Genomic DNA, 16,749 nt, shown 5'->3' with positions numbered 1-16,749 from the left:
GTGTCGGTCCCCACTTTCTGTGTCGGACCCCACTTTCGACCTAATTTCTCTGTGACGGACCCCACAACCAGCCTATTTTGTGTCGGTCCCCACACCTTCTTGGATTTATGACTTGCCGGTTACTTGTATCATTGTATTCATTGAATCTAATTGTCTCGGAGTTATTTTTCAGCAAAAACCGGCAAGGCAGCACCTTTTGTGATACCAAGTAAGTCAGATGACATCAGTATGTGTGTGTATGTGTGTGTGAGAGAGAGAGAGAGAGAGAGAGAGAGAGAGAGAGAGAGAGAGAGAGAAAGAGAGAGAGAGAGAGAGAGAGAGAGAGAGAGAGAGAGAGAGAGAGAGAGAGAGACTAACTTTATTAGTTTATGCCACAAATAATATATAACATTATTTATCTCTGGGACGGTTCCCAGTATACCAGCAAATTATGTGTTGATCCACCCACACCTTCTTGAACTGGCCTTCCCAATATCTACTCTTAGTCTTAAGGCCTTGGAGATATGCAATTTGGCACATTTTTAAAATAAAAGATCCCCCTGTCGTATGTGAGATTCAGTTTTCAGAGCAAAATGCTGCCCAGGGACTTCTAGTGGTGATTGAAAAAAAAAAAAGAGTACTTGCCTGTGTCAAGTATGTGTCTTTATTCACGCTTGTTGTAAGAGGCAACTTTTCCCAGCTCCTTGTGTTCATGACTGCTTTCTCTTAAAATTAATTACTTTATGACAGTCAGAATACAATGGAACAAGGCTACATAAACCCTGACAGCCTACGACAACGGCCCGACTAAGGCTCAACACCGCGCCAATAAATTCAGCATTGGGCCAATGTTGGGCCATGATTGCTCCGTTTTCGTAGGCTATCAGGGTCAAAGATACATATTGGTAAACTAGTAAAATACATGTTCAGCATCATCAGCAATACCACAAAAGGATTAAAACAAGAAATTCCTCCGATAGGAACTACACCCCCGTCAAAGGGAAATAACCTTCTCAGTTGGTGGCAGTGAGAATGGTTATTTCCCTTTGACCAACGGGGGTGTCCGTCTATACCAGGCCTTGTATAATTTTAATCCACCAATAACTCCCTAACCGTGTGTTTGACTGGTCCCAATTTTTGTAAGGACCGTCTCAGGAATGTATAGAACCTGTTCACCAAGTTTGGTGACGATCGGTCCGTTCATTCTTGAGATCTACTTGCGAACACAAACAAACACAAACACATCGAGTGAAACCTATACACACCCCTATACCGGGGGTGTAAAAATCCTATTAGCTGTATGTCAGCGGCACAATGCAACCAGAACCAGCGTTTATGTGGAGTGATCGGGTGCTGGTCACTACCGCGAGCGTCACTACCGCGAGTACCACTACCGCGTCTCACACTAAAGTTGTGTTTCCGTACCCGCGATAGCGTTTTTCCAGCGGTGCGACGAAAATCAAGCACATAGAAAATGACCAGGGCCCGTATGCTTATGGGGGAAGTTCGCGACAACTCCCGAAGTTTTGAGTGACATCGGAAGTACTTGCCTCACTTTCGTATGCATGGGCCGGAAAAAGGGTTTACCTCGAAGCAAAGCGAGGAAGTAACTCAGGGTATTTTGCGACTACTTCTAAAGTTTTGAGTGACATCGGAAGTACATCCTCACTTTCGCATGCATGGGACGAAAAAAGAGTTTACTTTGGAAGCTAACGAGGAAGTAAATGAGGGTAAATGTACTACAGCCAGACCCAGTAGTAAACACGCTACTTCCACAGTTTCTCAGTGCAAAAAAGCAGGGCTTTTCTTCAGTTTTTCATGTCAAACCGAGCTGACGCTCCCAAAGAGAGAAAATAGAGGGAAAAGTCGTATCTTCTGCATGCATTTCGTGCAAATTTCCCTGAATACAAACCTGAGTTGCCAGCTTTGACTTTTGTTTGTTCTGGGTCATTGGCCACCACTCTTTCATTCCCGCTTATACGAGGGGGTTACTGTGTTTCTATGAAAATGGGCGTCGTTGTGTGCATGTGTGAGCCTGTGTGTGTGTGTGTGTGTGTGTTTGTGTGCGTGCGTGCGTGTGTTTGTGTGCGTGTGTGTGTGTGTGTGTGCGTGTGTGTGTGTGTGTTCGAGTGTTGAAGTGTAAGTTTCTGCTATTTTTTTTGTCATTGCTTTATCTGTGTGTGTGTGTGTGTGTGTGTGTGTGTGTGTGTGTGTGTGTGTGTGTGTGTGTGTGTGTGTGTGTGTGTGTGTGTGTGTATTTGTGCGAGTGCCTGTATGCCTGTGTGTGCGTGCGTGCGGGTATAATTGTGCGTCTGTTCCTTCATACGTTTGTTTGCGTGTTCGCGCGTGCCGTGTGTGTGTGTGTGTGTGCATGTGTGTGTGTGTGTGTGTGTGTGTTTGTGTGTGTGTGTGTTTGTGTGTGTGTGTTTGTGTGTGTGTGTTTTCGATGTTATGTGTGTGTTCGACGGTGTGTGTGTGTTCGACGGTGTGTGTGTGTTCGACGGTGTGTGTGTGTTCGACGGTGTGTGTGTGTGTGTGTGTGTGTGTGTTCGACGGTCTGTGTGTGTGTGTGTGTGTGTGTGTGTGTGTGTGTGTGTACCCACTCCCCACACTATGATGAGCTGACTATATTTGCGCCTTGATATTTTATTCATGTTCTTACGTTTTATGCTGTTTATTGTGATTCACCACACCCGAGTTTATCGTAATTGAGATAATAAAGTGTTCTATGTCTATGTATTATGTCTAATACACATGCACACACGCACGTAGGCTACAAAAATCCAATCTTGACTTTGAACTTTATATAAACATACATCCTCTTCACAATTAACGAGGACAAACGTAATTTACAAACACCTAAGTACAACCATTTTTCTGTTTTAAAAATTCGGACACACATTTTCTCAAATAATATGAAATTTGCTGAACTTATCTTCTTTTCACTACACCTTATATCTTGATTCCCAAAAAATGGAGTTCTGCCTTTTTAAATTTACCAGTAACACAAACATTCGCTCTGACCAAACTATTTTTGTCCAGCAGTTTTACCGATACACAATCATTAAAAAAAACACTACAAAAGGAGTTTTAAGTTAACCGACTTCGCTACCACATAAACAACCTTTTTTTTATTGTCCCCAACATTCTGGTCAACGAAATCATTATTATAGACAGTCATTCTATTTAAGGACAATTATCACAGCTTTCGTTCAACCAGTTAAAAACAACAATTATAGTAAAAGCTACAGCGCGATCAACGTTTGCCCATTTACGAACTCGCGATGGGATTCGTTTCTTCTGGTCACCAAGCCTACCGTTTACAAACGCATGCGCACTAATTGGGATTCCCCCAATTTTCTCGACCTTGACCTCAGAACTCTCGAAGCCACTACTTCGGCGTTCAATTTAGCTCGTGCATACCGAGTAGCTGGCAACTTTGCTTTCGAAGTTCCCACTTCCAATGTCAAGGGCCTCTCGCTTGACATAATTATACGACGATATCGCATCTCAAGGGTCCTTACCCATCTTAAAGAAACCTCCAGCGCATACTACAATTGCAGGACATTCCGTTTTTAAAGGCAGCTCATTGGGAAATGATCTCAGACACAATATCGAAGACGTGAAATGCGTCAATCGAGCAACTGTCGTAACTTGGCTACAATGAGACGGTCTCCTACCTTGCACCATAGACACGGACTGTGACATTCTTGTTTAATTTAGGTGAAATGCTTAAAACAGAGTGACTCAAAAGCGACAGTTCGATCACACGCCGTAGACGGTGGCACGCCTAGTTTTTTCCACCGCAGGAACAACACCCAATTCGTTCCCCCGCAAGACGAACAACATGGTAGGTGTCTCCAAATCAATGCCTTAAAATAGTAGATAACCAGACTTTCTAGTATTGAAGTTTATATCATACTGTTCTGTACTTTATTTTGCATTGGATCAGCTAGTTGTCTTACCATTTACACTCTCGTGTACTACATAAGAGAAGAAATGTCATCAAGACAAGTCAGAAATACTGTCTCCCACGTTAAAAATGTTGAAATAACACAAAGCACGGTCAACAGAAGGGCTTAAATCTTTTTGCTGGTCAAAGTCAAACTACTTGTGGATACTGCTCTTCATTTTTAAGTTTAAACTTACCTTAGTTTAGACTCACGATCGGTTCAAAGATCAACAGTGAAATTTGACGGGGTAAGATCCCCCGCAGCTTGGTCGATTTGCCTACTACGCCCCACCGCAACACTAGGGTAAGATCCCCCGCCGTTATGTTTATCAGAAAAAATGACATACAGCTATAATTTTTGTGTAAATCCACTAATTATGGATGTGATTGGACTCTGACATCTTCAGATGTACTCCAACATTTGGCACGAGCAATAAGTCACCGATTAACCATTGTTTTAGTGTGTGTGCGTGTGCGTGTGTGTGTGTGTGTGTGTGCGCGCGTGCGTGCGTGTATGTGTGTGTGTGTGCGTGCGTGCATGTGTGTGTGTGTGTGTGTGTGTGTGTGTGTGTGTGAAAGAATTGCACATAAATATGTCCACTTTACACGGGAATCTGTGAGGTTGTTACTTTTTGCTTTGAGTCCAGAGATACTCTGACAGGCATGCAAGACTTCATATGATGAGGAGAATCGTTTGTACTTGAAGGATTGTGCTTTTTAACAAAGCAGAATTATAAAACAAAAACAAAAAGCACTCAACTTCCCTCAACCCAGCGGGGATATAGCTCAGTTGGTAGCGCGCTGGATTTGTATTCAGTTGGCCGCTGTCAGCGTGAGTTCGATCCCTGGTTCGGCGGAAATTTATTTCACAGAGTCAACTTTGTGTGCAGACTCTCTTCGGTGTCCGAACCCTCCCCCCGTGTACACTACATTGGGTGTGCACGTTAAAGATCCCACGATTGACAAAAGGGTCTTTCCTGGCAAAATTGCTTAGGCACAGTTAATAATTGTCTACCTATACCCGTGTGACTTGGAATAATTGGCCGTGAAAGGTAAATATGCGCCGAAATGGCTGCAATCTACTGGCCGTATAAAATTTCATCTCACACGGCATCACTGCAGAGCGCCTAGAACTGTACCCACGGAATATGCGCGATATAAGACTCATTGATTGATTGATCAACTCTCTGTCTCTTTTTTCTTTTTTTGTGGTCATAAACAAAACAAACCTGATTAACTGCGTGTCATATAAAACTGTCGAGCACACTTATTCTTGAATGTTATGGAAATTAAAAGAAGTTGTTCCTCTGCAAGTGTGTGAATGTAGGCATTATAGTAGCCTATATGTGTTACAGCGATGTTAAATATGCAGTTTCGATCTTGTTGAGCCCGACGCCTATGCCTGGCAAGACCAGAGCGATGCTTATACCGTTTCATGCACGCATTGCATAAATAAGCGTAGCCAGTAGAGTGGGTGATTTGGTGGTCACGAAGATACTTTCTTCTCATGAACGACTTTTGACAGGTTTGGCACTAAAACCCCGGCTTTTCACCCAGACATATATGCTTGTCCAGACTGCGTTTGTGTGCGTACGAATTTTTGCAAACACCACACTGGAAAGGTTTGGTGCCTGCATGCTTGTTCATATGAGACTGGTAATCTACCTGTCGACCAAACCTCTTGTCACAAACTATGCATACAAAACGAGATTCGTTGCCATGTTTCTCACGTTTGTGATTGTCCAATGTTCGCTTGTGTTTGTATGCTGATCCGCATTCGTCACACAAATGGAGGAGACCAACCTTCTTCGGTGTAGAAGTCTGTAAAGGGACTGTCTCACCTATAGTCACCTCACTACTGATGTCTAGGTAGCTGTCGATTACTTCCCCAGACACCTCCCCGGCAGATAGCGCGTGGTCGCTGGTCTCCATCTGTCAAATAAAAACGCTTCAAACGGGTCAGTTTTGCTGTGCATGATGTGCTTTTTCAGCGCGCATGTGCGGGGGGGCGTAGTAGGCACTCCGGCAAAAATGCGGGGGACCTTATCTGGTGTCTGCGGGGGACCTTACCCACTGAGAATCGAGTACCACAAAATAACGCTAGATTAGAGCAGCTTATCCACGATGCTGGTGCCCGAAAACGCGCATACAAGGCTGCAAGGTATCGAAGATTAAACTGTGAGTATTAAAATAGTGCTTTAAATGGTAGTTCTAGGTTAATTTGTACGAAATTGAGACCTCTCTGTATAATTTTCACGGACTTCGGCAGAAAATCGAACGCCACTGTTCACGAGTACACAACAAGACATAAGTTACATATTATACATATAGCCTAGGCAATTCTGCTTCAGAATATCTATACTTGATAATGTGATTTGCCACAACGTACCTTCACAGGGCAATTCCTTTGCGAGATAACAATTTTGCTTCCGCGTGCGGGGGAACGAATGGGGTGTTGTTCCTGCGGTGGAAAAAACTAGGCGTGCCACCGTCTACGGCGTGGATCAGTTACTGACCGAAAAAAACGTGCTCGAGTCATTCGGCGAAGGTGGCGAGCTTTCAAACCAGCACGACTGAATAACTCAGAATGCCTTTTTTCATCATGCCTCTATTCTACACGAGTAACATAGTGCAGTGGTAACGGTTCCGGACTCTCGTTCATTCGCTCCGGGTTCAAGTTCCGCCGGGAGCTATATATTTTTTTTATTAATCTTTTCCTTTTTAAGCCTCCGCAATTGCATTCCGGCTGCAAAAGCCGGGTTTTGCCTCTGTGTTAATTTTATTCATTTGCAAAAGAAACCTTCCAATGCTTTGAAAAAATCATATCATGTCTTGACTTTCAACTGTACGCGCGTGTGTATATGTGTGTCACTACGGTGAGTATGTGTGTGTGTGTGTGTGTGTGTGTGTGTGTGTGTGTGTGTGTATGTGTGTGTGTGTGTGTGTGTGTGTGTGTGTGTGTGTGTGTGAGACGTGTCACTTGTGTCATCATAGTTTCAGTGTGTGTATGAGTGTAGATTGAGAGAGAATGAGAGAAAGTTAGAGAGAGTGAGTGTGTGGTTATTTGTTTGTGACTGTGTGCGTGCGTGTATGGGTGCGTGTGTGTGTGTATATGTGTGCGCGCGAGCGCGCGTGTGTGTGTGTGTGTGTGTGTGTGTGTGTGTGTGTGTTTATGTGTGCCGTCAGTGTCACTTGTGTCATAGTGTCAGTATGTGCATGAGTGTACGTTTGTCTGTGTGTGCGTGTGTCGTAAGAGAGAGAGAGAGAGAGAGAGAGAGAGAGAGAGAGAGAGAGAGAGAGAGAGAGAGAGAGAGAGAGAGAGACTGAGAGAGAGAGAGAGAGAGAGAGAGAGAGAGAGAGAGAGAGAGAGAGAGAGAGAGAGAGAGAGAGAGAGAGAGAGAGAGACCGACACTTCTTTGGCAATTTTGGACCAGACAGCGTCTTTATGTTTAACAGTTAGACTGTTCTGAAATTTGGACAGAATAACCGTTCTTTCGTAAAACACTTCTGTCAAGAGTACAGCAATTTCACCATCTGAAAAAGGCGCAGAACGCCCCTCCGTGTCTACTTTCTTTTTGAGCGGCACACGTGCCTTGCCGCGTTGACTGCCATGTTGATAGAAATGTACGCATGCCGCGTTTTTGTTGGGATTCCCCCAATTTCCCCGACCTTGACCTTAATACTCTCGCTGTCACTACTTTGGCGTTCAAGTCAGTTCATGCATTGTGAACAGTGTTAGAAAGTTGACTTCGGGAGTTCCCACTTCGAAAAGAGGCCTCTACTTCCTGTGTTTCTTACTTCTAGTTCATGCATACGGGCCCAGGAGTGTTTCCACACGCGCGACGCGTTAGCGGCGCGACAAGCGACGCGATTTTTTTGAAAGGGTCCTGGAGCGATTTTTTCGCGTTGTCGCGCGGCAACGCGGGAGTTTACAGATTTTACCGCATGTTTAAAACGCAAGTACGGAAACACGTCACGCGTTTGCGCGCGTTTTCTTTTGTCGGTGCCGCTGTCGCGGGTACGGAAACAGAACTTACCGCGAGTACGACACTACCGCGAGTACGACACTACCGCGAGTACGACACTACCGCGAGTATAACACTACCGCGTGTCACACTACCGCGAGTATAACATTACCGCGTGTCATTTTATGACTTCCATGGCTGAAGGCAAAGGTTGAAATGTTTCCTTGAAATATAAAACAAAAAGGCCTGGTCTGTTCTCTGAACACTAATTCAATGTTTGTCATGCTAACCAAGAACTCAAAACGATCAGAACACACTATCAGAATACATATAGAATGGGTTGCTTCCAATCAAAGCCGTTAGAACACAAACTCACAAGAAGTAAGTTTGCATGCGTTCTCTCTACGGTTATGGTACTCGCGGTTGTGGTACGCGCGGTAGTGTGACACGCGGCAGTGTTATACTCGCGGTAGTGTCGTACTCGCGGTAGTGTGACACGCGGTAGTGTTACACGCGGTAGTGTCGTACTCGCCGTAGTGTGACACGCGGTAGTGACGCTCGCGGTAGTGTCGCATAACCGGAGTGATCTGGAAAGGTGTCAATCTCTCTCTCTCTCTCTCTCACTCTCTCTCTCTCTCTCTCTCTCTCTCTCTCTCTCTCTCTCTCTCTCTCTCTCTCTCTCTCTCTCTCTCTCTCTCTCTCTCTCTCACACACACATACACACACATACTGATGTCATCTGACTTACTTGGTATCACAAAAGGTGCTGCCTTGCCGGTTTTTGCTGAAAAATAACTCCGAGACAATTAGATTCAATGAATACAATGATACAAGTAACCGGCAAGTCATAAATCCAAGAAGGTGTGGGGACCGACACAAAATAGGCTGGTTGTGGGGTCCGTCACAGAGAAATTAGGTCGAAAGTGGGGTCCGACACAGAAAGTGGGGACCGACACAATGAATTATGGGAACCGTCACGCCTACGTCACAAAAGTGTGTGGGGACCGAACACAGCCAATTTCACTGACTACTTTTGTTGTTTTTATTATTACGGCTGTTTGGATGGCCCTACAATCTTGAAACTTGGGCTGTCTGCTACAGACATGTTGAACTTTTTGCTGGACCAACGACAGTTCCAAGCAGGCATTTTTTGGTAGGATATTTCTTGCCGATGCTACGAATTATGCAGTTTTGCAGTAAAGTGGAAGGCATTCTACCTAATAACGGCTAAAATATCAAAAACCTTCAATCCAACAGCACCTAGGCATGTAGTGTAAACACTCACAGATCTAACAAGACCATTCTCAGAGAGCAACATTGCGTAATACTACCATAAATGGATGTTTTGTCCGCGAATTTTGGCGTGTGGGAACCGAGTGGGAACCGAACACAAAGGGTCAGGGCACCGGACACAAAGCGTAGGGGAACCGTCACAGTGTCACCGGTGTGCACACTGTGAGATTAGGCCTACTTCTGCAGTACACAACACTCTTCTCATGCAGGTCCCGTTATCTTGTTGACACAACTGTGTAACAGAAAGTGCCAGCAGATGCTTTGGCAGGGCTGGCATGCGTCTGGACCCCCTGAATTCAGTTACTGTTTACAGAGCTAAATCTGTTGACCAGACACATTTTACTAGGAAGTCCTTAGTCAAGAATTTGGCGCGAATATTTAACTCTATGTCATGTTGGTTGATCGTTTTCCGGCACTAAGGGTTATCCCATTGTGAAGGGTGGGGTAGAGCCTCTTACATTGGACATCCTTGCAAGTGCAATTCATGGTATGATGGAGATGCTTCTTTACCCATCCAAATTGGATTCTTCCAAACGGTCAGCTGGTCGACGAATCTTGCAGGCGAAGAGAAGAAAATTTGGAGGGAACCGTTATTCTAAGCCGTGAAGCAAGCGTTCGGTCATACAAAGGTTTTTCATCATGGCTGAGAAAAAAAGATTAGTTGTGACTGTGGAACTTTCGTCGGATGAATTAGACAGGTTGGAGGCATTTTTCCAGCAAAGTGATGTTGACTTTGATATTTCTGTTGATACTGATTCTGCGGGATCGACTAGTTATTCACAAATATCGGAATGTGCAGCAAACCCGGACCCGCCTTTTTATATTCCCGCGCTGGAAAGACGAGAAAGGTGTACGTTTTGTTTTGCACAGCCCTGTGTGACGCATGAGGACTTTCATCAAGGATGGTGGCCGATGGAAAATGTTGAACCACACCGGAAAAATCATCTGTACAGAAAAGACCTGTACAGAAGATACTGGACAATGCTTTACCATCGAGGAGTCTGGAATCTACCTGAATACATTGTGAAGAAAGAGAACGCATTGGAGCTCGCAGACACAGAAGGAAATTTGTATGGAGTAAAGATAGAGACAAACGCGACATCATGCCGAACTGTGTGATATCTCTTAAACGGACATGGTTCCCAAATCCAGCTTGCACCGCCTACATGGGTCATTTGTGGGAATAGACAGAAGTCGTCAAGACCTCTAACGCTCGTGTTTTTTTTTTTAAATGCCTGCATTCCATTTAAGTTTGCAAAAAGGTTGAACTGAGTGTTCGCCGGTGTGTGTGTGTCTCGGTTGAGAAGTAGATCCTGATGTTTTCAAAACAATTTTAAATTTCCTTTTCATGGTCATCTCAACACGAAAATCATAACTTACAGGGCGTATAAAACAAAAAAAATATTATGTTCACAAATTAAAATTAAAAACGGACAAAAAGTAGCAGTCCTGATGAATTCAGATGAACATTGGATATAAAAAGCGGTCAACTCTGTGCTTTCTCAGTGCTCAACGAACGTTGGTGTTAGGTATCAGCTCCAGCGGCAGTGGCCGCCAGTGACCGGAACTTTGAGGTCGTACGCCATCTGGATGACATATTCCAGGTGGTGGGTGCTTACAGCAGGAAGTATTTTTAGGATTCGGACGTTGCCTACGGCTATCATTGGCCCCGCCCACTTTGGTTGACTGACAGCCGTTTGATTTTGAATTCAAACTTGGTGAGTGAGAATTTTTTTCTGAAAAAGCATGTTAGAAGGTTGTTTGTGATAAAATTTTGAACTGCATGTGTAGTGTTCATGCAGATGTAATCACTCGCACAATTTTGTGATTGTTGTTGTACTGCTGCCGTCGTACTTTAAAAAAACTTGGTTCAAGTGAGAGCTCGTTCCATCAAAGCACCCAATCACAAACTGGTCGTGGCACGCGCCAGTCTGCTTTTATACCCGGCCCTCGGCCTTTAAGTCTTGTACATTTTATGGTGTTTCAATTTGTTTCTTTCGCAACTTTCATGCTGCTTCACGTTTAGACAATAAAGTGACATATTCAGTTACATGTTCATGTGTGTCTCATGTTGAGTGATGATTGTTGAGTTTGAGTGAGAGTGAGCACACAGATGTTTCATCCAGTTGTTACGTTTTTGGTCACACACACGCACACACTGACACTGTCCACATTCGCGGTGTTCCTATCATTTGTCCGGAATCACTTACCTTGGCGACGGGTAGCAAACCTTGGCCAATTTAGTTTTTTTTGTTTTGTTGCAACATGATGTTCAAATCCAAATCGATAGCACTGACTGACTGATAAACTATCGCGAACCGGCGAACGCAAACGTTGAGAGTGTGGTTTCCCTTGTCCAAGGGAAACCACTCTGGCATCTATATTTTTTGGCAATGGCGTCCGTTCAAAACATTGATGTTTCGTTTTTGGTATTCGCGAAGGAAATAAACGTCAGTCAGTCATTCATGTTCAGTGTCTGAGCTATCAATCACTTTGATTCTAAATTTGAAATTGTTTTGTGAGTACAGTGTAATCAGTTTAACTTTATTCAGTGATCGGTTGAGCAATGGTTCAAGCAGTCGACGCAAGGGAAGACTTTGACACATGTATTCAAACTTCTCAAATTCCCATGATATGTCGATCTCGGGACGAGTTTAAAGATTTCGTCATAAGCGTGAGTAAATTACAGACATTATGCATGCTTGGGAATCCAAAAAGTGCTCGTTATAAGCATAAATTCGTTACAAAGAATTCGTTTTAACACTTTCGTGACGGGAGGTGACTATATTAGTAATAGCGCTGCAACGCCCACGGACGGGAAGTGACTATTTTAGTATTAGACATACAAGGTACGCGACTCGTGATTGCTTCCCGGTTTTTGAAGCTTGCAGTAAATTGAGTTGTTTCCCTTGATACACGTGGTTTTCTCTTCCGGCTTGATCAAATTAGTGCAGATTTGCGTGGTGTTTTCGAACAAAAAAAATGAATCGAAGGCGAGCCTTGTCACGGGAGGAGATTCTCCGGATGTTGGATCTTGAGGATCCTGTAGATCATGATACATCGTGTCGTTTTAGCCTCAAGAAAGCGATAATAGCAGTGATATTGAGGAAGAAACAGTCCCGTTGTTGCTAGTACGAGTCGGCAACTACACGTGGTAGGGGGTGATACTGCTAGACGAACATGTATCTCGGAATCGTGCAGGAGCTATAGGGGCGTGGCAGCACTGATAACAATGGATGGCTGGAGCCTTCAAATCCTTTTGGAATTGTTCATAGGTGTACAGTTGGTACTTTGTTGTGAAAATGTGACTTATATTCAATATGGATTACCTAGACATCATTTGGTGAGTGTTACAGTTTTGTTTCATTTGAGTCAGGATGCTGTGAGTGAATGCGTGATTTGCTTGTTTTTTTCTTTGTACTGTCTCCTTATTTCTGTGTACAATGTTAACAATATTTCAGCTAATTCATAGGTTTTACACCTTGTTTGGTTATAACATTATTTATAATACTTTCTGTTAAAAAATAACTTTTAAAAAAAGCAGTGGAAAATAAAACACACACAAAAAAACGTTAAAAAACACAAATTATCCCCCTTTCACCCCCCTTTGCTAAAACAAATCGCGTGACAAACTTATAAATAGCACGACTGAACTGGGCATCCATTTTTGAATTAGTACACAAAATTTGGTGGTGATTGGACTTAATTCAAGCTTGCTAGACAGATTTCTTTACAGTTACTGATTTTTGGGAAGTTTCTTGGTGGCAAGCTTGGGCAGGCAGGACGTTAACGCCGTGGCAGTGCTAGTCACAATAGTGTTAAGCATTTTTTTTAAGCATGAAGAAAGAGGTATTCAGTTGGGAACTTAAAACTAATACGTCATAAGTCAAAATTCGTAACTAGCGTGTTCGTTTTAAGTGGGTTTGACTGTATATCATGTTTACTAAAAAAATTTGCTCAGACTGACAGAAAATAGGTTAAGTAAGTACTGCGTTTGCTCGCTACCCGGAGATGAGCGTGACCCGTCTCGGTTTTAGGGTGTGGTTAGTCAAGACTATCTTAAATATAGTCTCCCCGATGACTGTTTTTTGTGTTACTTTGATGCCGACAGCTTGACTAAATGTTTTTATATCGCTTCACGCGACTTGTTAGATTTTCTGTTCACAGCCTCCATTTACAATTACAATGTACGTGTACCTCCATTTTAAGACTACAGTAAAACCTGCGAGCAAAGGACACCCTTGGGGAACCTTGCCACTGTCCTTTGTACAAAGGTGTCCTTTCTTTTGAATATGAATGCGCAGACATTTTTTGGGAAGAAAAAACCCAGCCAAATAATTTTATTCTAAACTGTGCATTACATGTAGTCATACAGAAAGTGACAAAGAAAACAAGTTCAACATGCAACATGTACATGTACAAAACCAGAATCAGTCTGGTTTGGTTCAGACGCACATCTTCAGAATGCTACTCAAGTTCATGACAGCTGTCAGCATTTCAGGGTGAACGGAGAACGAGAACGAGAGAGAGAGAGAGAGAGAGAGAGAGAGAGAGAGAGAGAGAGAGAGAGAGAGAGAGAGAGAGAGAACGACTGAGCGAGAGAGAGAACGACTGAGCGAGAGAAAGAGAGAGAGAGAGAGAACGGAGAACGAGCGATAGCGAGAACGAGCGAGAGAGAGAGAGAGAACGATTAAGCGAGAGAGAGAGAGAGAGAGAGAGAGAGAACGACTGAGCGAGAGAGAGAGAAAGAGGTGCAATCGGTTTCTTATCTGAAGCCATTCACGGGAATATTCTTTGATCGAGCTCTCGAAAACCACTCGAAGAGTTCGCCGTTCAATTTCTTTATCACATCGACTCTTTCTTCTAAAGTCAGAAATTTCCGTTTTGACATGATGAGACCGCGATCGACGAAGGATGAGACGAAGATGCATCACGGTACAGAAAGTAGAAACCCTAACTTGTTTTTGTTTGTGAGTTGAGTTCAATTCACGGCATCGACCAATGAGCGTGCACCATACAAAAAATCAATCTTTCAAGTGCTGTCGTTGGCTTACAAAATAAGCTTCTCGCGCGTTCACATCACCAGCGAGATTGTATTTGCAGAACCAAGATGGCGGACCGTTGTTGACAGGTAACGAACCAAATCGGGACCAAAAGAGAGTGTCCGCGTCCGCGCCTTTGAGGTGTCCGCTCTTTTAAGGTGTTTTTGAGTGTAAAATACATCCGTCCTCACTTGAAGTGTCCGTTATGCAAAGGTGTCCGCCGAATTAAGGGTCCGCTGGATGCAGGTTTTACTGTACTCCTTTTTATGACCAAGGAGGGTTTCATTGTATTGACAATTTTCACATTATCCACACAACTTCAACCTTGCATGGATAGCAGTCTGTCATGAACCACATGGATAGCACATGAACAAATAGTACACAACAATGCATGAAATGACAATGTACTCACTTTGGATCATGTCTTCGTTGATGCATTTTGAGGATTTGCTCAGATTTGAAGAATTTGTGGCAGACGTCACACTGAAAGTTACGCTCTGATGTGTGGACAGTTTTACTGTGCGCAAAAAGAGATGACTTTGAAGGAAATCCCTGAAATATAAAGGAAACAATCATACAGAGATAAGGATGCTGCATTTATGGCCTGAAGTATACATTTACTTCATATAAAGCACTGATAAAGCATATTTATTTCGAATGTTTGAACAAGCTGTACAAAGATTCTCATGCTCTCAGACCTCCCCCCCCCCCCAAAAAAGAAGATAACAAGTACCACTTGGCAGTACATGTTCCACCTACCAACAAAAACAAACAAAAAAGTAACATTATTCTCACACACTGACATGAACATAAACAGTCAGATAGACTTACACAGACATGCATGGGGGACATAACAAGTGCATGCAATATAGATCATTGTCATCATTTTCACGAGTTTTCATTCACAAACACCTGGTAAATAAATCTCATGTTCCCCATGCAATAACTCGAGGTGGTGAATGGGTTTGAGCTTTCATGTGAAACGTGGATTGTCAAAGTAAAAGCCAATCAGGCTGATTGTTTGATGTGTGGAACCATCGTGGCTTTGGATTTGTGTTTCCGAGGACAACGATTGTAAGCATTCACTCTCAAAGACCCAATCAATGTTGATAATTACCGCGGCGACTCCTGGTCAATTTGCAACTTATCTCTGTAATCGCAAAATCCACAACGAAAAGTCATAAACACTTAAAAGAAAAGAAATATGCTCAACACTTACTGAATTCACAGGTATGATCGCAGCTCTGTACATTTTCAGACTGGAAGAAAAGCGTCAACAAGCTACGTTTGACGTCACATACAAGTTTGACGTGTTATCTCGTGCTACTGTGACGATGCTTTGTGGCCCGGAGTTGGATTCTAAAAATTCGTCTCCCTGTGGTTATTGTGCACTTTGTTGCACAACCAAAATGATGACAAAAACGATGTTTGGTGGCTTGTCGTCAGACCAGCATTTTGTTGTTGGTCCTCGGGGAGCATATCGCCTTTTGTCTCATATTTATCAACCGCGGCCTTCGGCCTTGGTCGATAAAGATGAAACAAAAGACGATATGCTCCCCTTGGACCAACAAAAAAGCTGGTCTGTCAACAAGCCACCAAACATCTTATAATATTAAAAAAACAACATTTTGGCCAGATGTGATTCCTACAGCAAATGACTTTTCCACCCTCATAACCAACGCACCGCAGCTGGTACAGCGACATGTCTATTTAAAGACTGTCATAAATCTTAAATATGAAGGTCTTAAGACAGAGGGAGTCTTAAATCAAAGGTTAATTTACAGATGCTATGAAAGAAAATCCTAAAAAGCAAAGTATCTAAAGGAGGTGTGTGTGTGTGTGTGTGTGTGTGTGTGTGTGTGTGTGTGTGTGTGTGTGTGTGTGTGTGTGTGTGTGTGTGTGTGTGTTAAAAGTGGGTTTCCACTGTACACATTTAGGCATCACTGCAGAGGTTTGTGAGGACCTACCTTGGAGCACACGGTACAGTGAAAGGGCTTGTTGTTGCTGTGCCTAAAGCTGTGCATCTTGAGGCCAGTGGCAGAGGTGAAGGCACGGCCGCATGTCTCACACTGGTAGTTCGCTGCTCCACGACCTCCTCGGCCTCCCGATCCTACGTGCGCTCTGTCCTGAAAATACAGAGAGCTACTCAGACTGCTCTTGAAAAGCTCAGTTGCTAGCTGAATGTTACAATTAAAAAACTAAAATCAAACTTTTATTGTCCTGTGTTTATGCTGAGCAGATACTGCTTAACCCTTACACTGGTGCAATTCTGTAACACATGTTACATAGCGATAGCCACTGGTGAATTAACAGAGAGAAAAATAAAGAAAAACGGTCATATAAGTTTTCGCATCCATGGGAGGTAATCGGAACCGACCAAACAGACTGAACCAGTTGCGCGACATATGTCGTGACAACCAGGTGACAGTATACGTAAAGTAGCGCGACATATGTCGCGACAACCAGCCTAAGGGTTCATTTCCTTGGGCTTACTTTCTCAAAACATAAAGAAAGGGCC

At 43.4% G+C, this 16,749-nt stretch overlaps 1 protein-coding gene across 2 annotated transcripts in view; it reads right to left on the bottom strand.

Annotated features, from left to right (window-relative positions):
* The window catches only part of LOC138981788 (zinc finger protein ZFP2-like), a 44,209-nt gene that overhangs the window by 21,250 nt on the left and 6,210 nt on the right, over nucleotides 1-16,749 (bottom strand). For both annotated transcript variants that reach the window (XM_070354868.1, XM_070354869.1), the window contains exons 5-6: nucleotides 16,199-16,357; nucleotides 14,644-14,783 (exon numbers count right to left, since the gene is read on the bottom strand). In XM_070354868.1, coding sequence (XP_070210969.1) covers nucleotides 14,644-14,783; nucleotides 16,199-16,357 — 299 coding nt within the window. The remainder of the gene's footprint in view (nucleotides 1-14,643; nucleotides 14,784-16,198; nucleotides 16,358-16,749) is intronic.

This window comes from Littorina saxatilis, linkage group LG12, assembly GCF_037325665.1.
Source record: "Littorina saxatilis isolate snail1 linkage group LG12, US_GU_Lsax_2.0, whole genome shotgun sequence".
In the NCBI taxonomy this organism is placed as follows: domain Eukaryota; kingdom Metazoa; phylum Mollusca; class Gastropoda; order Littorinimorpha; family Littorinidae; genus Littorina; species Littorina saxatilis.
The sequence above is the reverse complement of the archived record's forward strand: the minus strand, read 5'-3'. Positions and strand labels throughout refer to the sequence as shown.